This window comes from Meriones unguiculatus, chromosome 3 (genome assembly GCF_030254825.1).
Source record: "Meriones unguiculatus strain TT.TT164.6M chromosome 3, Bangor_MerUng_6.1, whole genome shotgun sequence".
NCBI lineage: Eukaryota > Metazoa > Chordata > Mammalia > Rodentia > Muridae > Meriones > Meriones unguiculatus.
Window position 1 is genome coordinate 12403734 of NC_083351.1, and position 26258 is coordinate 12429991.

Consider the following 26258-nt stretch of genomic DNA (forward strand, 5'->3'; position numbering starts at 1 on the left):
TCTTCCAGAGGTCCTGGGTTCAATTCTCAGCAACCACATGGTGGCTCACAACCATCTATACTGGGATCTGATGCCCTCTTCTGGCGTGTAGGCGTACATGCAGATAGAGCACTCATCTACATAAAATAAATAAATAATGCTTTACAAAAACTTACCAACAGAGGAAAGAGGGCAAGATGGCTAGCTGGTCAGAAAGATGAATGAATAGACAGACAGACAGGAGGATGAATAATGAGGAGAAGAGTGGATAGATTAATAGGAATGGGTGGAGGAACAGATGAACAGATTGGCAGATGAATGAGTGGAAGAATGTGTGTATGGATGAATAGAAAGAACTTGGTGAATGGAAAGCGGATGACTAGATCATGAAGTTTGGTGAGTATTCAGACAGAATATGGATGATGGGAGGACAGGAGGGTAGATGGTTGGAAGAAGGGGTGGAATAGCAGATGGGCAGAAGAATGCATGACTAGAAGAATGAATGGATAGATTGGCAAGATGAATGGGTAAAGAGATGAATGGGTGGACAGAAGATGGATGAATGGAAGAATGGATGGAATGCTGTTGGATGGACAGATGGATAAAAGGATGAAGGTTAAATGGGAAAACACATGTAAAGAACCTGTTTCTAGAAGCTTCTCTCTCTTTCCAGCTGCTGTTGATTACCTGGCCAAAAACGTGAGCCTGTCCACACAGCGCCGCATGAAGCTTGGGGAGCACTCCGCCGTGCTGGGACTTCTCCCTGTGGAAACGGGCCAGGCCTACTAGGGCCCCTGGGGAGACTTGCCCCAGCCAATGGCCCACCCTTCCCAACTCCTGAGCCTCCCCACCTCAGTCCCCTCATCCCCCTGGGGTCTTGGGAGGTCAGGAAAAGAACCCTTTCCCTTCCGACAGCAGCCCTTGGGAGACTGACAGCCAGTGTGTTATTTACTCATGGTTAATGACCCACCGTAGCCCCTTGGGTCTGCCTCTCCGTCTATCTCCAGAGAGGTTCGTAGCCATCTTGCAATGATCTCCAGCTCACATCCATCTTCTAGTGTCATGGCCTTGGTCCTGTCTCAGCATAGAGGTTGAGGCTCAACCTGAACCGAGCACCTAGTCATCAGAGGAAAATGGTGCCAAAGAAAAGGCCCTGGAGTCCTTGACCTCTGAGTCCTGGGGCCCTGGCAGCAGGTACAGGTGGAGCTTGTGGGTATCCTCAGCCACAGAGCTGGGAGATGTCTCTTGCTTGGCATCAGAACTGCAGCCTCTTTCACTAGACACTGAGATGATCCCCCGGGTGTCCCCAGGGGAGAAAACAGGTACCATCTCAGCTTTGCCTAGGAATCCAGAGGACTTTGGGACTGTCCCCACATACCCTGCTGAGCGTCAGGGGACCAGGAAGAGATTCTAGCAGGGGGCAGGGCACATGGAAGCAAAGCGTGTTGGCCATGAGCTATCCCAGAATGCCAGGCCCAGGTCCAGCATCAGGGCCTGCAGAACTCCTAGGCTGCAGTCTGATAGAGGTTTGTGCACTGCATCAGGGCCTGGGGAACCCACAGGACCTGTCAGTCTCCTCAGCTGGTAGGAGAAGAGAAGGTCTTGAGGTAACAGGAGGCACAAGATAGGCTCAGAGGGTCTGAGGGCGCTCAGCCTTCAAGCATGCACCCCTGGAGTGCCTCACATCGTTTTGCTCGCAGCTGGAACCCAGTGTCATCCATGCTGGCCCTCTGAAAGCGAGACTCCACCTTTCAGCATGCAATGCTCTTGATGGCACTGGATGCAGAAAGCCTTCTCAGACTAGGCAGAATTCCTGGTCTACCCCAGAGAAGATGCTCCAGTCTCCTTGGCATCTCAGTGGAAGGCCATGTCCCTGTTCTTTTTCGAGTGGCATTTTTTTCAGTGCTGGCTGCTCTCAGTTGAGAGGCTTTTGTCACCTCACCAGGCACGGTGCATCTGGGGCACTGTTTTTAAGCCACCATCCCTGGGCAGAGGAAGTTGCCAAAAGTTCCAGCAAAGAGGACAAGGCGCCTTCCTTAAGCATTCCGGGGGCTTTCTTTTTAGAGTTGAGTCTTTGGAGGAATGGATTGCTCAAGTCCTCCAGTTCTCTCCTTCCTGAAGTTCTTCATCACCCTCTATTTATCAAAACTGCATCCATCTTTATCCTCTCCCTCACTATAATCTACATTCGGACCACCTTCATCCAGTGCTGGGATGCCATAGCACCAAATCCAGGAAAACTGGGCCTGCTTGCTTGTCCCCACCTGTACACACGAGGCCACCTGCTGGCCCAATCCATGCCTCCTGCCCTCAGCCAGCAAGACATTCCAAGAGAGGGGGGCTGCCACTGAAAAGCCCTCGCTGACTTCCTTCTGCCTGGGGAACTGGACTGGCAAGATACTCGGAGACTTGTCTACATGAACATGGGACCGATGATCACCTATTTCTCATCTTTAGACCCGTCATCTGAAGCCTGTCCTGGGCCATGACTAGGATGGCTCGTATCGGAGAAGCCTACTCATAACCGGGGACAAAATGACTCTCTGGTAGCATTGGGCACCAGACAGATGGGGCTCATCAGCCCAGTCCAGGTTTCAAGAGAGGAGAGTTTTGGGCTCATCAAGGTCTAGGAAGCCACACTGCCCCTTGGAATCTCAGTTTCCCCCTCGGTAGTTGTCACAGCTGCAAGCACCCCTTTCAGAAGACCAAACGCATCTTCCTCCACATTCCTCGCCCCCTGGATGCCTGGCTCTGGGTGCACCTGAGTCTCCTCTCACACAATATGATTCAGGAGCAGGGACCTCATGCAGGGGACATCCAAAGGGCCTCGCCCCAGCCCAGGGAGCAACATTCCAATGCTTGGACCAAGCACAGTGATCTTCCCACTGGGGTAAATGCCGCCGAGACCTGCTTGGGAGAAGACAAAATGAGTTTTCATTCCATGCAACACCTCTGAACATTCCCCAAGCCTCCATCTTGGTATAAAACGGGACTTGTGTTCTGAGGGGCCCTTGACCCCCCACAGGCTTCCCCAGCCATCTCGTGTTTTTTGTGTGTGTGAATCTGTCCATCTTGGTCTGTACAACTCAGCCTTGTTTGGGCAGCTTGCAACTTCACCAGAGAGGTGATGTCAGTTAGCTGAGAGGCACCAGGCCTCCATCCCTGTGGGTTTGAGCACAGCCTAGAAGAAGGCCGGGCTCCCAGTGGCCAGGCTGGACCAGAAACACCCACCCCCATCCCTGTAAATAGAGTCAATAGCAAGAGAAGAGGGCACCCTCCACGTCACCTCAAGTAGCTACTGGTTCTTCTGTGGAGGCCCCTCTGAACTCCTTGTATGTTAGTTGAATTATATGGTGTTGTGACGTATGTTTATAGAACATTGGCTTTTTATATATAAATCTATATACTTAAAAAAAGGAAAGGAAAGAGGCCCCCCAGTGTGTGTCGTGCTAGTGCCAGACCATCTGTAGGGATTTGTCTACTGTGTGTTCAGATTATGTGTTCCAGCCTTCCTTGGATTCCTCCATTTTTTTTTTGTCATCTCCTCCACCCCCAATTAGGTAATTCTCTCTTGCTATGAAAATGAAAGTACTGATGGTAAAAGCTAAGCTTCTATTCCCTTATTTTGTACTCAGTTTACCTTTGCCCTTTTAGGGGACCAGAAAAAAAAAAGCGAAGGAGACAGAAACTGGAAAACAAGAGGGTAGGAGAGAAGAATGAGGGGAGGGGCTGGCTGGGAAGGCAGGAGAGAAGGTCGGTTTTGCAGCCGGATGATGGGTGTGGTCCAGGATAGAGCCCAGACTGGCACACTCCACCCAGGTCTGGTATTGTTTCGCATGGGACTGGTAGAGTGTGCTCAGAGCGGAGCCGGGCCTTGCTGAGGGACTCCACAGTTGCCAACCCAGAAGACTTTGTGTAGCTCCCCTGGGGGGCTGGCGTTCTTCGCAGGCCCCTGGACATGTCCCTCCCTATCGGATGCATTGTAGGGTGCACGAGCATCCTACCTTCTGCAGAAGCACCCAGGCAAGACCAAATGGGGGAACTCAGGCTGCCATGTTGGAAATGCTTGAAGACGCCTGCACATTTGATGTTCCACACAGACCCTCACAGTGCTGGAGAGCATTCCTTTTCCCCTGGTAACCGAAACGTGGTTGCTTCAGCATTTGACTCGGCCATTTTTCCTCCACTCAAAGTGAGTGCGTGTGCATGAGGGGTGTGAGTGGGGTGTGCGCGTGTGGGCGGGTGTCTAAATATAATCGCACCATAATTTATTCAGCTATATGGAGTAGTAGACTAGAAAGACAAACTGGTATTTGCTTTAACTACCTGCTGCTTGTAAGCGCTGCCTCTGTAACTCAGGCGTAACTGTCATACATTAAAAGAAATTAAAAAACATCGTGAAGGTTCTGTGTCCTCAGTTGACTGCCGTCCTGTGGTTGGGACCAGGATGTCTGGGAGCTGCACAATGGGTTGGCATGGGAATGATTCTCTTGCACCCTGTGTTGGTCAGGGCTCTTCAGAGAAACAGAACTGATAAACTGAATATATGAATACTCGTATGTATACACACAGAAAGAAAGATTCCCTCAGAGCTGTATCTAGCCACTTGGGTTTTAGCTAGTTCCAGACACAGGCAAGTTGGCCACCACAAGTCTAGCTGTTGTCAACTTGACACAAAAGCATATCTCCTTTGGTACCAGGAGTAGGGTGCATACCCCCCCACTGCATATGACCACCCAGTACCAAGGAGTCATTGGCATGCTGTTTGAGCCTCTTTGGTATGAATAAGCACCAATGCAGATCAACAAAGCTCCACAAAGGTAGCTACTGAGCCTTTCTGTGGGCTCAGGGGAGCAGCCAGAGGCCGAGAATGGGGGAACCTCTGAGCAAACGTTGAGCTGAGTGAGAACCTTCAGTGGCTCTCAATCTGCCTAGGCCAGAATTCAGAAGCATCTGCTTCCCCAAGAGCAGCACCATGTGTAGCCGGTGATTTAAGGGCCCTTAGGGATGGCAACAGAGCCCAGGAGAGGGTCCCAGAGGGGAAGAGTAGCTGGGTCTAGCTTCAAACAGTTTTGACCAAGAGCGCTGAGTGTGCAGGCTGGCTTTCTGTCCCATGTCAGTCATTGGCCAAGGGAGGAGGGATAGGGGACTTCCCTGCACAGCATCTCCAACTGAAATGGCCCTTGGGTGCAACAGACAGGGCGCTATGGGGCCTGTCTTAGGGTTCCTATTGCTGTGAACGACACTACAACCATGACAACTCTTATAAAGGAAAACACTTAATCTGTGCTGGCTTACAGTTTCAGGGGTTTAGTCCTGTCATCATGGCGGGAAGCTTAGCGGCATGCAGGCAGACATGCTGCTGGAGAGGCAACTAGAGTTCTACATCTAGATCTGCAGCAGGAAGGGAACTGGCTTGAGCTTCCGAGACCTCAAAGCCCACCCCCTAGGGACACACCTGGTCCGACCACACCGCACCTACCCAGCAAAGTCATCCCCACTAAAAGCCCTACAGAGGCCCTTTTTTTTTTTTTTTTTTTTTTTTTCAAACCACCAGAAGCCCTTAGCAGCAACCTGCACTTTGGTTTGGGGACAGATGTACTGGTTTGTTTTAGGGGACCTGAGCAGGAAGGACCTGAGCAATCTGTTCCATGAGTGTGTGGTGGCCTAATGGCCGGGAAGCCACCCCAACGTGCTGGTTTCCTTACATGAAGTTCTGAATAGGAAGGAATTGGTATAGAATGGTACTGGGGGAGGGCAGCACTGGTCAGCCATTCCTGATGACCTGAACCCATCTAGCCAAGGCCAAGCAGAACCGGGAAGAAGGCTGAGTGTGCCCTGGGCCTGAGACCAGTTGGAAGCTACTCTCATTGTACCTTCTCCACAGAGTTCTTGTGTGTGCCGAGCCTCATACACGCTCTTGATGTTATAACTGGTGATCTCAACCACAGCCAATCAGCACCCTTAACCCTCAGTTAAGATTTGGGGACAGTCAAGGCCTCCCCAAGTTCTAGCCTCAGCTCTGCATGAGACTGGCTGTGGGGCCTGAGGCTGTTTTCTTTCCCCAGTTGGACTGGATCTCCCATGTTTTAGAAAGCAGGCTAGATAACGTCTAAGGGCCTTCCACGTTCCCACGGAGATCCTCTGAACTGAAGGACCCGAAGGCAACCCACAGCAACCCACAGAATAAGATACCAAGTTGTAGACTTTGCCCTCGGGGACCCAGAGAGCTTCCTGACCCGCTCCTAGGAAGCATTCTTAGTATTTATCTTTTTTCTGACAACCTTTGACTATGTCCCAGGGAAAACTGAATGGCCTTTAAGAGGACACACTAGCGCCGGGTGTAAAGTCAGATTTCTGTGTACGAAGACAAAGAATGGGTTTACCTAAGACAGACACTTGTATGTGTCAGCCATTTCCCGTGATAGCGTAACACCGCAGCCTAGGTGGTTTCATGGGCACAGTCACCTTACGGTGGGTCCATTTTCAGGCCTTCCCGTGGATGAAACTGAGCAGCAAGAGGCTAGAGGCTGCTCAGACACCAGACACATGGAGCCTCTGAAGTGGGAGAGGTAGCCAGACAGGCTAGCAGGATCTCAACTGTTGTATAACTTGGTCTTCCTACGAGCTTCGGGCACTCTGTCCTCACCCTTCCTCAGCCTGCATGATCTATTCTGAGCAGAGCAGAGGTTTACTTTCATAATCCTGGCCATGTGAGCAGCTGTTGGGAGGAGCGGGGCTAATTTCTCGGAGGCTTAGGGGAGTGGGCTCAAATCTCCAGCCACCTCTACTGCCTCCCCTCAAAGAACTTAAACATGGTCCCTCTGATCAGGCCTCACCTTTGGGCGCAGGTCCCTTCTGTGAGACCACAGGCAAGTCACTTCTCCCTCAGTGGTCCCACCCTTCAAACAGAAATAAAGTCTGTCCCTCTGTGTCTGAAAGACAGGCAACAACCCCTCGGTTTGTTGGTTCAAACACCAACAGCTTGAGGAGTGGGGGATGTCCCTTGTCACCCTTTATTAGAATCTTAGTCCTATTTCTGTTGCTATAACAAAATACTCAAGATGGGGAATTCATAGAGTGGGCATAGCTAATGTGATGGCGTAGCAAGTAAAGATGATGGCTGGTCACACCTGGAGACCTGAGTCCAATCCCAGAGTCCAAGAAGGCATGGACTGGCTCCACAAACGTGCCCTCTGACCTCCACACTCATGCTGTGGCGTGCACGCCCACACATCATGCACACACACACACACACACAGTGATAATTTTACTTTAAATCTGGACATTGGTTTGGCTCATGGTTATGGAGTCTGGAGAGCTCAAGGGTGCAGGCTACGTCTTCTCAGCACCGGGTAGGGCTTCCTGCCACACAACAACATGATGAGATGGGCTATGTAGCAAAACGGGCATAAAAAGGTAAGGTGGGTTGAGCATAGCCAATGAGAGAGCATTTGCCTAGCATGTGCAAGACCCCAGCCCCGCAAAGACAGATGTTCGTCTAGTTGCTTTTCTGATCCAATGACCCAATACCTCACAAAAAAGCAGCTTGAGGAGGGCTTGCTTTGGCTCATCGCAGTTCAGAGGGGAAGTGGGACTGTCCTTCAGAACGACGTCATTCTTCCTTAACTTGGTTGTTTCTGGTTATCTCAGCACGGCAACAGAAATGTCATCGACACGCATTTGGTGAGTCCGAGGTCCTAGAGTGAAGTGTCTCAAAAAGTGGTAGCTGGTGCCTGAAATATGACACCAAAGGTGGTTCTCTGCCCTCCACATGCTTGCTCACCTGCCCATGTGTGTGCACTTGAGCATGAGAACACACACACACACACATGCACAATGAAAGCCACTTTCAAGATCCCGGAATTCTCCATCACGGTGGGCTAGAGAGGGTCCACTGCCAGCTACAAAGAAATATTAGTGAGAGGCCACATGGATAGAAATGGCTATCTCTATAAACCGAGAGTCGCCTTGTGCGACAGTAAGGTGGGACTTACCTCCTTTAGTGACAAGAACTGAACCCCACTGAACCCCAAGTGAGCTTGCAAAACTAGCTTCCTCCCTATGGAACCTTCGTATGAGAGACCATTCCATACCCACACGTGATCCGCACTGTCCAGATCTGCTCTGCTGGGCCCAGATCCTATGAGATGTTCAGTGAGTGTTGTCTGATCGCCTCACTTGTGTAACAGTGAAAACTCCCACAGAGGGACAGGCGACAGTCAGAACCTGCAGGTCTGACTGAATTTGTTCTTGGGCCTACAAAGAGGGCCTGTATATAGCATTTCTGAAACACCATGACCAGAAGCAACCTGGAGAGGAAAGGGTTTATTTCATCCTACAGCTTGTAGTTGGTCCACTAGAGAAGCCATAGCAGGAACGTGGAGGCAGGAACCTGGAGGCAGGAACCTGGAGGCAGGAACTGATACAGAGGCCACAAAGGAGCGCCGCTTACTGGCTTTCTCTGACTGCCTGCCCAGGGTTAGGCTAGGTCCTCCCACATCAATTATTAAGACAATACCTGTAGGCCAGTCTTATGAAGGCATTTTCTTAGTTGTGGTACCCTCTTCCCAGATAAAGCCAGCTTGGGTCAAGTTGACATAAACTAGGCAGCATCATTTTAAAGCACCAAAGATCCAGTGTGGCTATGGGTACATTCACTTCCATTTATTTTTCCATGTCTCACTCCGAGTCCCCTGACATCTCATGACCAAGGCAAATGTCAAAGCCAACCTCAAAGACAAGAAGCAGAGAATGCACTTCCCACCTGTCTTAAGGTATGGAGAAGGCTGGAGTCCTGATTTTATCACTGAGGAGCAAAGAACTGATACATATTGTTCAAGATGGCACCCTGTCTGCTCTGACCTCCTCTGCTCCCTTGAGCAGAGTTAATCAACAACAATTACTTCCCAGAGGGCTGAAGCCCTTGGTGTCCCTTTTCCCTGTCAAATTGATTCAAGTCAGACATCTAGGCCTCTAAGACATTGAAACCATGGAGGAGTGAGGACCAAAGGTTAGAGCATCTGAGTAAGGGTAAGTTATTGAGTCACCAGTAACTGTCCTTCAGAACAAAGTCATTCTTCCTTAACTTCTTTGTTTCTGCTTATTTTTAGCATGGCAACAGGAAAGTCACTAATACACATTTGGCGAGTCCCAGGATATAAGTGTGTCCCCAGGAATATCCCAGGTACAGGGTTCAGGTAAGGCTCAGGGTAGAGGAGAATGGCTTCCCTGAGACCTTGCAGTGGGCCACATCCTCCTTACCCTTTAGACCCCCCTTCTTTAGGAAGCTAGGCTGAGGTCCCATGTTAGCTGCCTGTACCGTAAAGACCTTTGTTTTTCTGTGACAGACACCTCCTAAGCACTATTTGCCTATAGTCTTCAGAGAGGCACTCTGAAGTCAGCCTACATCCCAACCTAGGCACCACGACTGATTAATCTCACGAAAGGTGACCAGCTTTCCCTGAGGACTTGATTTAACTTCATGTAGAATGCTTGATGATGGCATCAACCTCCAAGGTGTTTGGAGGATTCAAAAAGGTCATATGATTTTCTTATGGCTATCAAAGTTACCGGTCACATGACCTCTTACTACAGAATGCTCACTTACTTTATACAGATGAACCAGGGGCTTCCTAGTAGCCAGTGGAAAAATCAGAAGCCTACTGAGTAGCATAGGAGCATAGGTATTGATAGCAATGAGAAGAGAAGAGACGTGCTAAGGAAAGGTCCAGTATTTTAAGTAATTTCTCCCTGGTGTCTTCCAAAGAGGCTACTGGATGATAACAAATGACAACTCAAAATTAAACCTTTGAATTATGTAAAGATTTATTGTAAGGGTTTGCTTATCATAAACATCTTCAGGTAAAAGGTGAGGAGGAGAGAAAATAAAACAATAGACATGTTTCTTAAGGGTTTCCCCTGTTTGGAAGGTCATTTAGGAATCGCCAGAGATGGAAAGTAATGCCACCAAGAAAGTCACACAGAACATAGATTTGTAAAAACTGGGTTGGTGGGGGTGGAGAGATAGCTTAGTACTTAAGTACTTAAGACTTAGTACTTAAGCAGTCATACTGCTCTATCAGAGGACTAAGGTTCAGTTCCAGCACTCACATGACTGCTAACAACTACTGTCTTATATGTCCGTTCCAGGAGAACTTGTGCCCTCTTCTGGCCTCTGTGGGCACTACAATCACAAGGTGTACACACATGCAGGCAAACATTCATACATATAAAATAAAAATAAATAAACAAACTTTTAAAAAGCTGAGTAAATATTACATGGCAAAGAGCTGTACAATACACACTTTAGGAAACTTTCTAGAATGCAATTAAAAAGCTATTCCATAGATTTTCTATATCAGTTTTGTCATGGTCTTAACAATCTTTGCCCTTTAAAGTCTGTTTAGGCCTTTTACATTTAATATAATGACTAACATGATTGGATTTAGATCTAACACTATGTCGTGTTCTGTTTGTAACTTGCTTTTGTTTGTCTCTTTGTTTTATTGCTTTGGATTGGTCTTAGGTTTTGTGGGTTTGGTAGGACTTCTGTTTGTTTCTTTAGGTATTAGGGATCCAGCACAGGGCTTCAGGCATCCTAGGCAAGAAGGCTAAGCTACAGCCCTAGCCCTCAAGTTGTTTAAACATACTTTAGCTCATTTATTGCTTTATTTTGTCCTTTAAAATCTTTCTAAAAATTTTTTAACTATTATTGTGAAGACATGTATGCCGCAGCACACACCTGGAGGTCAGAAGGCAATTTTGTGGATGTGATTATCTCCTTCCACCTCTATGTGGGTTCTGGACATTGAACTCAGGTCTCCAGATTTGTTTTGAAAATTCCTTTAACCATGAGCCATCTCACCAGACCCTTGTTTTTTTTAAATATATTTTATTATTATTAATAGGTTTGTTATGAAAATTATACATGGATCTCATTGTACTTTGCTCAGCTTCATTTGTCATCTTTAATTTTTTTTTTAGGGTGAGTATAAGTAAAATTACATTTGTATAATGTACAAGTGTAGATGTAACTTTTCACCTAGAATTAACATTTTTGCCTACCAAAAACTAAAAATAAAAATAAAACAAAAAAGGCAAGTAGAAACCAGGGATACTGGTAGGTAGTTTACAAACCCATGATGGTTCCTAAAACACAAGATTATCTGACCCAAGATATGAGCCCAAGGCTGATACTGTGTTTTGAGTGGGGTCGGGAAGGAGTTTGTGCCATCACACAGAGGCTGTGTGCCCGTGAGCTCATCAGCCATGACTGTCAAGACTCGTCAACATGATGGAATTTCTCCGTTTGATCAAAATCAATCAGGTTTTTTTTCCAGAAACATCGGGATGTGGCAGGATACCCATTTCCATTCAGGCACACTGTCTTACACTGTGTCCTCTTCTGGTCTGGGCAGCCAGCCTGGAAATAGGGATGGGCCTAAGTGTCTGATGGAGACGTGACATCAGGAGTGGTGTGTCCCAGCAAGTAGTTGTACCATGGGCCCAACCTGGAGACAAGGAAGAGGTCTGGGATTGGGGATAGGAACAACCAGAAGAGTGACTTTGGAACCTCGTTTGCTACTGGGTAGCCCTGGCCTGGGACTCACTCCACACAGACATCTGCTCACCTGTATAATGTGTGTGTCATTATCTACATCACAGGACACACTGAGGGTCATCCAAGAGATACTGAGTTCCAAGGCCCCAATGGCACAAGAGGCTCACTCAGGGTCAATAGCCAGGGATGGAGGCAGCTCCCATAATTCCGAGACTAGCCCCTTTCCTGCACACTCACTCACTCCATCCATCAGTCACCCATTTGTGGTAAAAGACTAGAAGGGTGACGTGGAGAAAAACCATGGATTTTATTCTAAGAGAATGGGACAGTCCCAGGAGTCTTCAGAGGTGGGTGCAATGTGATTTATGTTAGAAAAGAGTAATTGTCACGTGGAGGCAAGCATGCAGGAAGAGAGGAGGGAATGTGAGGGATTTCGCTGGCGTTTCAAGTTTGCCTGAGAAGAAAAGTGATCTGAAGTCTGTCCATTTCAAGTTTAAAACAAAGATGGATCCGGCAAAGGGACCTGCAGAGTCTCAGCTGGGGAGAATGGTGAACGCAACAAAGTTCCAAGGACTTAGTAGCCATTCTGAGAAATGTCCCAGGCAGAGAATCTAGAACACAGGAGCCCTCACCTATGGGTAAACACTACCACAGCCCCTATGCTTGAAGACTGCCAGAAGTTTTTGTCTACAATTGGCTCACTTCTACACACCAGTTAGGATTAGCTAGAATCATCTTCTCGTGGACTGGACTCTCTACCTAGGTGGAGTGAGCAAGACTGGTTCCAAGCTTCCAGCTCTCCTAGCTCAGGAACCATATTTTATCTCTGTTTAGCATAGCTTCATGACCAGCCTGGGGAGTTCTGGAAGCTCCCTGGCTGGCATCCTCACCTAGAACAAAGGGATTGAGAAGTGGGACAGAGTTACCTCTACTGAACCCAGGGATATATGATAAAGAATGCTGGTACTTCCCAGATCAGGAGGGAACTGATTGGTCACTAGACAGGGCCTCCAGATGACCTGTTCACAATGTCTTCTACACAAGGCTCTGCTACAAGCACATTGATGGTGTCAGCCCAGGCTCCTGCTGTTGGGATCAAACAGAGCAGGAAGTTAGGGCTTAGCCCTGTCTATGGACTGTTTTGCCCCAATCATTCAGAACCTCTTAGATGGAGCTCAGGAAGCATCACCGTTATTATTATCATTATCATCATCATCATCATCATCATCATCATCCTCTTCATCATCATTATCATCATCAGGACCACCATCATCATCAACAGCATCCTCATCATTATGATCATCACCATAACTACCATCACCACCATCATCATCAACCATTCGTGGTGGTTTGAAAGAGAATGGCCCCCATAGGCTCATATATTTGAATGTTTGGTCCCCAACTGATTGAACTGTTTAGGAAGGATTAGAAGGCGTGGCCTTGGAGGAGGTGTGCCACTGGGGGTGGGCTTTGAGATTTCAGAAACCCATAGCAGGCCCAGTCTCTCTCTCTCTCTCTCTCTCTCTCTCTCTCTCTCTCTCTGCCTCCTGTGTGCTACTGTTCTAGCACCATGTTACCATGTTTGCCTGTGTGCTGCCATGCTTCCCACAATGATGATAATGGACTAATCCTCTCTAACTGTAAGCAAGTCAGCGATTAAAGGCTTTCTTTTATGAATAGCCTTGGTCACGGTGTCACTTCACAGCAACAGAACAGTAACTAAGACACCACCACCACCATCAGCAACTAAGACACCACCATCAGCATCATCACCAGGAACATGCTGGTCACACTTTTGGTCACTTTGGGTGGAAGGGACCAATTTTGCAAGTGGGAGCTGAAGCCAAAAGTAGATGAGTCTATCTCTTGGTCCAGAGTACCTTCTGACATCCTTGAATAAACAGATGTTAGCAAAGTTTCCAGAAGATGCCTAGTACAGTTCTTCTGGGAGGAAAATCCTAATCCTAGCTTTAACCTCAAAAACTCAAAGAAATTTTCTGCACCTTTGACAAGTGACTAATAAATAACTCTGAATGAACTTGATGTGTGCCACCTGCCGTATCACCCTGCAGAGCTGGTTTTCCTCCTGGCACCCCAACTCTTTTACATAAAGGGTTGACACTGGGCTAAGCCCTCTGCTTACATTGTTTTAAGGGCCGGCAAATTTTTCCCCGAGGACCCAGGTAGCAAATATTGTAGGTTTTTTGTGGATCAGGATGTTGCGTTCTATACAGTTCAACTTCATCATTCTAGAAAAGCAGCCACCTGGAGGCCCAGGAGTGAGCTGTGTGCCAGCAGCACTTTCTTTTTCTTTTAATTTTTCCTTTATTCTCCATATATGAGTGTTTTGTCTGCATGTATGTGCACCACACGAATGTAGCTCCCCTGGAGGCCAGAAGAGGGCGGTAGATCCCCTCAACCTACTGACAGCTGTGAGACAGCATGTGGATGTGGCTCATTTTCCAACAGTTAAGAAATGTTCCCTGAAGATGGGTGCATCGGCACATGCCTTTTAATCTCAATGCTCAGGAAGCAGAGGCAGGCAGATCTCTGAGTGAGAGGCTAGCCTGGTCTATAGAGCAAGTTCCAAGACATCCAGGGCTACACAAAGAAACTCTATCTCAGAAAAAAAAAAAAAGAAAGAGAGAGAGAGAGAGAGAGAGAGAGAGAGAGAGAGAGAAACACCCTAGCTGTATGGCTGTGGCAGGAGGACACGTGTATATAAATTTGATTGTTACCTCATTTTTAAAGAGGAGAGGTCATAAAGAAGTTAAGAAGTCTGGGGGTGTGGCTCAGTTTGAAATGTGCTTGCTGCTCAAACGTGAGGACCTGAGCTTAGATCCCCAGCACTTGTGTAAAGGCTGAGTGTGGTGGTGTGCTTCTGTGGTCCCATCGCTGGAGGAGCAGAGACATAAGCCTCCCTGACCTCACTAGCCAACTACTCGAGCCAAACTGGCAAACGACAGAGTCAATGAGAGACTGTGCCTTAAAAGATTAGGTGAAGAGCTGGTCAGGCTCAGCAGGCAGATGCTTGTGGACAGGCCTAACCACCTGGGTTCAGCTTCCAGATCCTACAAGGCAGCAGAAGAGAGCATATATCTAAGCGCCCCCCCGTGAGCATGAGCACACTTACACATACCTGTCCACTCATGCACACTCCTGTGCACACCTGTGTTTGTGACATACACCTCCTCCACACACACACACACACACACACCCCTGCTCTAACGCTCACACACATGCATACACACAATTAATTAAGAATTACAGAGACCCTCTTGCTGCAGTTTGGCGAAGCAGGAAGGTGCCACTACACTGAGGAAGTATGTGGTGGAGAGAAGGTAGAGAAAGAGAAGCTGAGTGGTTTGTGCACCATGAGGAGAGGCTGAACTGGAAAGGATCAGCCTGATGTGCGATGCCACCTGAGGCCATGGTGATGTTCTGGCCTGTGCTGCCACTGAGTGTCATGTCTGGGTCCACAGCTGTGCAGCAGCAGAGGTCTGTGCCGATGTCTGCAGCCCACGATACTACCAAAGGTCAGGCTGGTGTTCACCAGCTGCAGCTGATCCCAAGAGCATGAGAGCAGTCAAAATGGCCCCGCCCCTCACTGGCTGCAGCACTCAGAGTGGACCCAGCCCAGAGGTGGATGTGGTGGTGTAGGTGTGGGAGAACAGCCTGCGAGGGCAGGGATAACCACTGGAGAGCTGGTCTTGCTTCTTGCTGACTGCTGCAGGCAGGAGGGCTGGCCCTGCCCCTCACCTGGGCAAAGCAGGAGAGCTGGTCCTGGTGGTGTGGGCACAGGAGAGCTGGAGGCTCTCCTACCAACTCAGCTACCACCAAGGCCCAGATCCAGGGCTTTGAGTTGGCCCACCCCAACATCTACCCCATATGTAAACTGTGACAGGGGCCAGTCCTGCAGAACCAAAGCTGCAGGATCTCCATGACACAATGCAACAGCAGGATATCGGAGAGGAGTCTTGGTGATGATACAGTGTTGCTAGTGTAGCAGAAGCTGAAGCCACAGACCAGACCAATGTCTCATTGCAATAAACATTTGCAAGTCTGGGCAAAAGGGTATATTGTGTAGCTCACAGTGACACAGCTTCCACAGTGAGATTTTTGTTTGGTTGGGGTTTGTTTGTTTGTTTGTTTGTTTTTCTTTTGTGTGGGAGGATGCAAGGGCAGAGAGTGAATGTGGCAAGATGGAGAGATGAGTGGGATCAGGGTGCATGATGTGAGGTTCACAAAGAATCAATTAAAAGTTTTTTTTTTTTAATTACAGTGGAGAGTGATTAAGGAAGACAACTTATGTCTACCTCTGTCTTCCACAAACATGTGTACATGCACACACACACACAGAGAGAGAGAGCATAGACAGAGTAAAGGCATTCATTGTATGGGATCCCACAGCTAGCCAGTGGCAAGGGAAATCATTTTGAAGCACTAGGACTCCGGAGCCAGGCTCTTCACCATACAAGCCCAGAAAAGGAAGTGAGGTACAGAAAAGAGATCACAGCTCACAGTGGAGCCTATCGTCAGACACTTCCCAGGCCCACTAACTGGGCCCAGGTACTAGGTGGGACTCCATCCTTTCTGACAGCTCGCTGTCCTCCACTCAGCACACCTCCAGATGTGCGAGGTGAAGGTGGGGGGGTGGAGGAGCGGGAGCGGGAGGGGGGGCGCACAGTGTGCACACACTTCCTCATGCACTCCCGCATACAGGGCTTCCATATCCCCGAGATGTCCACCTGCTTTTTATGAATATAAGTGGATCTGTGACAAGCATTTCAGCTGCATAGGCGCCATTCATACATGGGGACAATTTTACTAGATAATAGACCATCGCGCAGGATACAATTTAAATTAAAAAATGCAATTTTCACCTTGAAATGAACAAATGATTACAATTTCTATACAAATTAAGGCATTCAGCCTCTCTTTCAGTAGTGGCACCAGCCCATGAAATATGACATAATTACCATGAAATACATTTTCAAATATTTTGATTTTTTTGTCCGCCGCTTTTTAAAAAACATAGGCCGCCTTCTAGCTCTCCGGGTGTGTGCTGGCATTTTCCCACCTTCTGGGAAAAACACATTAAAAAGAAAAGCCGAAGCCCCCCCAGAAGATGAAGTTGGCCCCCTCCCTGCCCTCCCCTCCTCCTGCCGCCTCACCCCTCTGAGCCCCCTGCCCTCCCCTTCCCCTGCCTTGGCTCAGAGATAAAATTGAAAAAAGGCAGACAGGAGGAGAGGAGACGCAGACGACCAGTTCCAAAGCCTGAGATTTATCTAAGTTGCTACGCTTATCTGCAGGATCGCATCTGTTGGTTATCTCCAGCCAACCACTCATCTCGCTCCCCTCTGGAAAGCTCTCCCCCGGCCCCGTGCATCCCCCCACCCCCGCCCCTGCCCCCCACCTCCACTCTTATTTTCTAATTATTCCCCACCCCCCGTTCCGTTGTCTCTTTGTGGCTAGAGAGGAAAGGATTGAGCACACACAGCCTGTGGCTTGATCTGGTCTGATGGAACTTTCGGGGCTCAAAAGGCAGAGATGGGGAGAAGCAGTCAGTGGTCTTGGCTCCTCTTCCCTGGGTGAAGTTCTTGTGACATTGGTGAAGGTCATTCCTATCCTGCTCTGCCTGGTCCCTGTATCTGTCTGTAAGGCCGTCTTGAATGGTCCATCCCCTTGGCCTGAGCTTGGGCTAGGTTTCTTGGGCAGAGACTTAAGGACAGATCTATGGCCTTTTCTCTGATTCTTGCTTCTGGTTCTGAGCCTCCCTGGATCACCTTTGTGATAGGTTGCAGGACTCCCAGCTCTGCAGTACCTGTTCTCTCAGGACTTGGCTTCCACCTGCTGCTGGTTCCATGACATCCTCTCTAGCCCCCTGAAGAGTAACTGCTCAGGCTCTTCCTTGGGCTCCTGTTCAGCTGGTGCAGCCAGGCCAAAGTTTCTTCTTCCTCAGCTTGGCAGTCTCCCCACCTTCTCTGGGAGATGAAAACAGCTCCACCAGAGTCCCTCCATTCTGCTTAGCTGGCCCTGCCTCCGCAGTGCCGTCACCTGCTTTCGATGCACTCGCAGCTTCCAAGTGTCTCACAGGGAGGACTTCCCGAATGGGGATGCATCCAACCCTTCATGGGGAAAGCAAACAGGTATTATAGACCAAGGTAGAGAACTGTCAAAGCAGCCACGCCTCCCCGTGGCTTATTTAGAAGGTGCTTTGTGTGCTTAAACCACCTTTTTGCTCTGACCCAAACTTCCCAACACTCTGCCCTTCCGGGTAACACCAGGATCATACTGTGCTTCATAAAGCAAGACAGGACATCTTAGTGAAACAAGAACAAATTTTAAGACCAAAGACCCCGAGTTTCAGAGTTAAGGCCTTTTGTTTTGGTTTGGTTTGGTTTGGTTTGGTTTGGTTTGGTTTGGTTTGGTTTGGTTTGGTTTGGTTTTTCAAGACAGGGTTTCTCTGTGCAGCCTTTGCTATCTTGGACTTATAGACCAGGCTGTCCTCAAACTCGCAGAGATCCACCTGCCTCTGCCTCCCTGAGGGCTGGGATTATAGGCCTTGTGCCACCATGCCTGGTTAATTGCTCTCCCTGTCTTGTAACCTTGGTCAAATCTCCTGGCCTCTGTGCCTCAGTTTCCCAGCTGTAAGATGGGGTCATGAATCTTCTTCTGCTGGGAGACTGGAGAAAGGCCTCCAGCAATGCCCGGTGGGCCATCAGCAGCATACACTGCTGTCCTTGTTCTCTGGCCCTCCACTTGCTAAGGAATTTAGAGACGGTTAAACAACACAGGTCCGGCCAGAGGGCTTGGCAGTTAGAGACGCTTGCTGAGCACCCCTGATGACCTGAGTTCAGTCACTGAAACCCACGGCAAAAGAGGAGAACGGAGCTGATTGCCAAGAGTTTTCCCCTGATCGCCAGTCTTTGTTGTGGCACACACACACATACACACACACACACACACACATTTACATACACATCAGAGTCATAGGCACACATACAAGATAGCAATAATAAAACACTGCTTAAGAAATCAAGAATGGAAGCTAGAGAGATGGCTCAGAGGTTAAGAGCACTGTCTGCCCTTCCAGAGGTCCTGAGTTCAATTCCTAGCAACCATATGGTGGCTCACAACTATCTATAATGAGATTCAGTGCCCTCTTCTGGTGTGCAGGCACACATGCAGAACATTGTATACACAATAAATATATCTTTTTGGTTGTGAGTTTAGCCTTTAATGGCTGAGCCACCTAAATATATCTTAAAAAAGAAAAGAAAAGAAAAGAAAAGAAAAGAAAAGAAAAGAAAAGAAAAGAAAGGAATCAAGAATGGGGCCATTGATTGGCTGGTGAAGTGTTTGTGAACTCTATCACACAAGTAAAAAGAAAAGCGAGAGGGAGGGGAGAGCACCATGGTGCTCTCTGTGGTCTTAGCACCGCAGAGACAGAAAGAAGATCCCTGTGGACTGGGCCTGGTGGCTCTGGCTTTTAATCCCAGCACCAGGGAGGCAGAGACAAGCTGATCTCTGTGAGTTCGAGGCCGGCCTGGTCTACAGAGTGACTTCCAGGACACCGGAGCTATGTAGAGATAGCCTATCTCAAAGAAGAGGAGAAGGAGGGGGAAAAGGAGGAGCAGAAAAGAAAAAGGGGAGGAGGGGAAGGAGAAGGAGGAGAGAGGAGGATCCCTGTGGCTCGCCGAGCTGTGTGTGACGAGCTTCCGGTTCAGTGAGAGGCTGTCTCAAGAAAAATAAAATGGAGCCTGAGAGAGGAAGACACCAGTGTTGACCTATGGCTTCCACAGGCACACACACACACATTCATGCGCACATGTGTCTGTACACACATGGCTACGCTTACACATACTGGTGAACACACCCAGGCAAACACGCTCACACACATACTGACATATTCACACATGCCACACACATACTGACACACACACAGGCATACACTCATACACATATCACACACATACACTGGCACTAATGGGCACTAGCTTCCTCTCTCTCTCATAAACACACACACACACACACACACACGAGGGACCATGCATACACACAGGTTCACACACGTATGCACACAGTTGTAGATTTTACATTCTATTCCCAGATGCATATGCCAAAAGCCAGTGCCTCTCAGCTCGTAACCGATTCATCTATAATGTCACCACTAACCCTCCTAAACGGTCTATGGCAATTTTTTTCTTCTATTCCTACCCCACCCCCATATATAGCTTCAGCAACAGCAAGATTTTCTCTGGTCACCTCACTGTGGTCCAGTTATTTCTGTAGAATAATTTTTCTAGCCATGACTGTGACATCCATGTGAGGTCTCACATGGAGACACCATAGCAATGTTCCCTCAAATGATGACGCAGCTCTTTCTCTTCAGCATCGTCCCCTCAGACGCTGGCATGGCTCTCACTCTTGGGTGCAGCTTCCTTTAGGCACACTGAACCGTTCTACCCTCAGACCACGTATTTTCAGTGCCTGGTTGGAGCCACAGACAGGAAGACACTTCCACCTTGCTGTCGCCTTACCCGGGGACCTGGTAAAACTCTGCAGGCCGCAGATACATCCCAGCCTCTCTCTGAACTCTCTGGCCATGTTGCTTAAATGCAGTTAAACGGTTTGTTCATCCTGAAACTAAGACATGAGTACCGCAGAAGTCCGAGGCCCTCTGATACAACGGACACAATTGGATAATAGTTATGGTTGCTGGTATTTGAGCAGCTGGGACAAGGCCTTACAATGTCTTTACAGGCTCGGGGAAGCCAAGCCCCAGGGAGCTTCAGGGGCTTGCCCGGGGCCCCACAGTTTGTTAACCTTTGACTGCTGGGTCCCAGCTCGGTCATTTGTTGAGCCTGTAAGTATAGATCCTGAACCTGTGGGATCATGACCTTGAACCCAAATAGGACCGAGAGCTGTCAAGAAGCTGCCTAAAGCCTTCGCTGAAACCGTTAACTGGGTGAGCTAATCACCAGCCCGCCTCCCTCCAGAGGAAGGAGTGCCTTTTGAAAAGATAGCTGCTGCGAGAGGCTCCAGGCCTCAGAGTGGAGGGATGGGACGGCGGGTGGGAATGGCGGGAACCCAGGTCTGCTGCTCCTGGCTGAATCCCCCTTCTACCGTGGTCTGGTGCCAGCCTCGCCAGGCAGCTTGAATGACTCGGGAGGTCCTTGCTCTCCTGGGAAAGTCATGGACTTTGGGCACTGGGGATGACTGGGGACACAAATGTTGAATTTGGGTCTCTTGAGTGAGACCCCACAAAGCTGAGCCAAAGAGTAAAATGCAGACGAGGGACAGAGAGATGGCTCAGCAGGTAAAGAAGCCTGCCACCAAGACTGATGACAAGTTCAATCCCCGGGACCCACGCTGTGGAAGGACAGAACCAACTCCTGCAAGTTGTCTTCGGACTTCCACAGGCCTGCTGCAGCGTACACACACACACACACACACACACACACACTGAATGACTGCCAAACCAGCCAGTCAGGTTAGCCCGGAGTGTAAAGTGCTCGCTGTATGCTTGAGGTGGTGGTGCACATTTGTTACCTAAGCGCTGAAGAGGGTAGAGCAGAAAGACATGGAGTTTAAGGCCAGTCTGTGCTAAATAGTAAGACCATGACTCAAAAACAAAAACAAAACAAAAAAAAAAAAAAAAAAAAAAAAAAAAAAAATAGGGCACGCCTATAAAAATAGGGCACACCTATAATACCATCAGTCATGAGTCAGAGTCAGGCAGAGCTCTGCGAGTTCGAGGCCAGCCCAGTCTACATAGCAAGTTTCAGGACAACCTACAGACTACATAGAGAAATGTTGTCCCAGAAAAGCAAAAATAGGCAAATAAACACAAATAATTATTTTTAATCTCTGCAAGCAACAGAAGAACCTGGGCATTGGACTGAGGAGTTGGCTCAGTGGGTTGGGACATGAGTTGGGGTTCCCAGAGCCCACAGAGAGCCACACGGCTGCTATTCTAGTGCTTCTGTGGCAAGATGGAAGGTGGAGACAGAAGAATCCCTGCAAGCTCGGGGACCAGCTAGCCTGGCATAGGCATCAGTGAACAATAGACTCTGTCTCCAACAAGGCAAAAGGCAAGAGCAGACACCTGAAGTTGCCCTCTGACCTCCACACACTCTGTGACACATGGGACACGCCCCATCCCCCCTCCACCAATACACCATACAAAGCTTAGAAGGATCATGTGACCTACACTACAGAAGGGAAAATGAGAGATGCCCTCAGCCTGTCCAGTTCTGAATCATGAACATATGTGAAAATTTGCAAATGTAAAACATTCACGGAAGGCAATGGGTGGACGGCCATTGAAAGTACAGTCCTGGAAAGATGGCTCAGTAGTTTAGACCTTGTTCTTGTAGAGCACCTAGGTTTGAACCCAGCACCCACATGGTGGCTCACAGCACCCCTAAGTTCGGTTCCAGAGAACGAGAAGCCCTCTTCTGACCCATCCCCCAACATGAGCACAAGGCTCATACCAGGGGCACAGACACACATACATTTAGGCGAAACATTCAGACCCATAAAATAAAATAAGTACATTTTAAGAAATGTTTTGGAATTACAACCCACTAGGAGGGTGTCAGCCATGAAAGCATGAGGACAGGCCCCAAGCTACCTCCCTACATGGTTCTCAGGTATAATGGCCTCAGACTCAGGGCTCTGCTCTGTCGGGGTCTGACTTCCACCATCACACAGTCATTTCAGGAAGCCCAAGTTAGTGAGGAGCTGGAATACTGGGAGTATTTGATGGTTGAGATTTGATCTAGAATGCTATGAAGACAGAAAGCTGGGGGGGGGGGGAGTTGGGGAAGCTAGCCTACAGGTAGAACATGATTAGCATTCATGTAGCCCATAGTACCAATCAGGGAGAGATATGGAAAGAGAGGGAAATACAGAAAGAGACGAAGACAGACAGAAAGACAGAGACAGAGAGAGAGGGAGAGAGAAAGAGAGAGGGAGAGGAAGACACACAGAGGGGGAGGGGGAGGGAGGGAGAGAGAGAGGGAGGGAAAAAGAGAGATTTCTTCTTCCACATGTCCCAATGTCTCCAGTATTAAGAATCCCAACTTGGATATCTACATGTAGAAAAATGCAAATAAATCCATACTTATCACCCTACACAAAACTAAAGTCCAAGTTGATCAAAAACCTCAATATAAAACCAGATACACTAAACCTGTTAGGAGAAAAAGTGGGGAAGAGCCTTGACCTCATTGGCACAAGAGACAACTTCTTGAACAGACCACCAACAGCACAGGTTCTAAGAGCAAAGGTCTAAATGGGACCTCATGAAATTGAAAAGCTTCTGTAAAGCAAAGAAAACTGTCGTCAGAACAAAATGACAGCCTACAGATTGGGAAAGAATCTTCACCAACCCTATATCTGACAGGGGGCTAATATCCAAAATATATAAAGAACTCAAGAAGTTAAACAGCAACAAATCAAGTAATCCAATTGAAAAATGGGGTACAGAGCTAATCAGAGAATTCTCAATAGAGGAATATCGAATGGCAGAGAAACTCTTAAAGAAATGCTCAACGTTCTTAGCTATCACGTCCTTAGCATTGTAAATCTAAATGACTATGAGATTTCACTTTACACCCATCAGAATGGTTCAAGTGACAACACATGCTGGAGAGGATGTGGAGAAAGGGGAACCCTCCTCCATCATCCATCCTCTCCATCATGGTGAGAATGTAAACTTGTACAATCACTTTGGAAATCAATCTGGCACTTTCTCAGATAGTTAGGAATAGTGCTACCTCAAGATCCAGCTATACCACTCCTAGGCATATATAATCAAAAGATGCTCAAGTATACAGCAAGGACATTTGCTCAACCATGATCATAGCAGCTTTATTTGTAATATCCAGAAGCTGGAAACAACTCAGATGCCCCTCAGTTGAGGAATGGATACAGAAATTGTGGTACATATACACAGTGGAAGATACTACTCAGCAATTAAAAATAAGGAAATCATGAAATTTGCAGACAAATGGTGGAAACTAGAAAAGATCATCCTGAGTGAGGTACCACAGAAGCAGAAAGACACACATGGTATATACTCACTTATAAGTGGATATTAAACATATAATATAGGATAATCATACTAAAATCTGTACACCTCAAGAAGCTAATCAAGAAAGAGGACCCTGGGTAAGATGTTCAATCCTCATTCAAAAAGGCAAAGGGAATGGACATCAGAAGAGGGAGAAAACAGGGAACAGAACAGGAGCCCACCACAGAGGACCCCTGAAAGATTCTGCCCTGCAGGGTATCAAATCAGATGCTGAGATTGATAGACAAACTTTGGGCAGAGTGCAGGGAATCTCATGAATGAAGGGGGAGATAGAAAGACCTGGAGGGGACAGGAGCCCCACAAGGAGAGCAACAGAACCAAAAAATCTGGGCACAGGGGTCTTTTCTGAGACTGATACCCCAACCAAGGATCACTCACAGAGATAATCTAGAACCCCTGCACAGATGTAGCCCATGGCAGCTCAGTATCCAAGTGGGTTCCCTAGTAAGGAGAACAGATGCTGTCTCTGACATGAACTCTGTGGCTGACTCTTTGATAAGCTCCTGCTGAGGGGGGAGGAGCCTTACCAGGCCACAGAGGAAGACAATGCAGCCAGCCCTGATGAGACCTGATGGACTAGGGTCAGATGGAAGGGGAGGAGGAGCTCCCCTATAAGTGGACTGGGGGAGGGGCATGGGAGGAGAAGAGGGAGGGAGGTGGGAATGGGAGGGGATGAGGGAGGGGGCTACAGATGGGATACAGAGTGAATACACTGTAATTAATAAAATAAATCTTTTTTTTTTTTTTTAAAGAATCCCAACTCAAGCCCAGCGTGGTGGCACGGCTTGTAGTTCCAGAACTCAGAGAGGCAGAGGCAGGCAGATCTCTGTGAGCTCAAGGCCAGCCTGGTCTACAAAGCTAGTCCAGGACAGCCAAGGCTACACAGAGATGCCCTGTCTTGAACACTGGCCCCCTCAAAAAAAAAAAAAAAAAAAAGTCCCAACTCAGCATCTAAGTCTACAAAGTCCCAGCAGTCAGGCACCTGGTCCATTCCCATGTGCCCCAGCTGCACACACGGGGGCCTCGGGGATACCTTTGTGAGTGACTCTAGCTGCATCCTGCCTCCTCAACAAGAGGAGAAATGTCCCCTCTGTTGTCCCATGCGGTGCAGTGGCCTAAGCTCAGCTATTCTAGGCTTGAATCCTGGCTCTTGTACTACTGGCTGTGTGTCTGTGTGTGCTACTGTGTGTGTTTCCGCTTGTGTCTCCGTGCATGCATGTCCCTGTGTGTCTGTATTTGTGCTTCTGTGTGCATGTCTGTGTGTGTTTGTATGTGTGCTTGTCTTTGCGTATGTCTCTGTGTGCTTCTGTGTGCATATCTGTGTGTGTTTGTATGTGTGCTTGTCTTTGCGTATGTCTCTGTGTGCTTCTGTGTGCATATCTGTGTGTGTCTATGTGTACATATCTACGTATGTGTGTTTACATTTATTTGGTGGTGGTGCATGGGAGTCACAGTGCATGTGGAGGTAAGAGCCAGCTCTCTCCTTGTGTCGACTCCAGGAATCAAACTCGGGTTTGGCAGCAAGCACCTTCACCTGCCGTGCCATTTCATTGGCCCTCGGGTAACTTTTTAAGCTCTGTTTCTGTTTCAAACCATTAAAACACAGTTGCTACCTATTTCTTGCTGCTGGACCAAGAGCTCAGTCAGGGAGTGCTCATCTTACAAGCTCGAGGACCCGAGTGTGGTTCCCTGGGATCCACACACAAACCCAGGCATGGTGGTAGGCACGGGTAATCTCAACACTAGAGAGGTAGGAATGCGCAGGCCCTTGGGGCTCACTGGCCGGCCAGCCTAGTCTCCTTAGTGAGCTCCAGGCCAGTGAGAGATCCAGTCTCAGGACACATTCAAGGCCAAGCATGGTGGAGCACAACTTTAATCTCACACTTGGGGGGCAGAGGCAGGTGGAGCTCAGAGTTCCAGGCTACCCTGTCTGAAAAACAGCAAAGCCCAAGGAAGCAAGCAAGCAAAGAAACAAGTAAAATTTTCCTCTGGCCTGCACACACACACACACTCACACACACACACACACACACATACAAAATTAAGATTATAATGGCCACTTCTGGCATGGTTTTTCAGGAAAACAAGTGCCTGGTAGCGGACACTCAACATATGATGGAAATGACGGCTCGGAGCCCTTTCTACCTGACCTCCCTGCTCTTTATTCCACACACCCAGGCTCTATCTTTCACAGATCAACCCATGAGCCCTGTTTAGAGGTTCCCTTCATGTGCAAACCCTCACCTGTTCATCCTCCCCCCCAACCCTGCCTCTGAGCACCAGCCCCAGCCAGGCTAGGTTTAGCTTTTTCCCATCCTCCCACTCCCATCCCCACCCCATAGCCTTCAGCCCCAGCTTTCGAGCCCAGCCGCCCAGTCTCCAGAGACTAACATCCAGCGCTCTCTTGTCTCTCCATATTCCCATCAGGCTCTCGGTGTTTCTTAAATGCTTTATGGAACAAAAATCAGCGGTGAGTTTTTCCTAAATGACTCAGAAGCCGGAACTGGTGATGCCAGCCTGTTAACCCAGCTACTTTAGAGGCTGGAGCAGTGGAATGTCAAGTTAACGTCGGCCCACTCAGGAATGCAAGGACTGACCTGAGGCACAGGGACA

General features: G+C 48.4%; 1 protein-coding gene across 2 annotated transcripts in view; it reads left to right on the top strand.

Annotated features, from left to right (window-relative positions):
- Nucleotides 1–4376, top strand: part of Pax7 (paired box 7) — a 93991-nt gene extending 89615 nt beyond the window's left edge. For both annotated transcript variants that reach the window (XM_021631239.2, XM_021631245.2), the window contains exon 9: nucleotides 653–4376. In XM_021631239.2, coding sequence (XP_021486914.1) covers nucleotides 653–768 — 116 coding nt within the window. In that variant the 3' untranslated portion in view covers nucleotides 769–4376. The remainder of the gene's footprint in view (nucleotides 1–652) is intronic.
- The last annotated feature ends 21882 nt before the right edge of the window (nucleotides 4377–26258 follow it).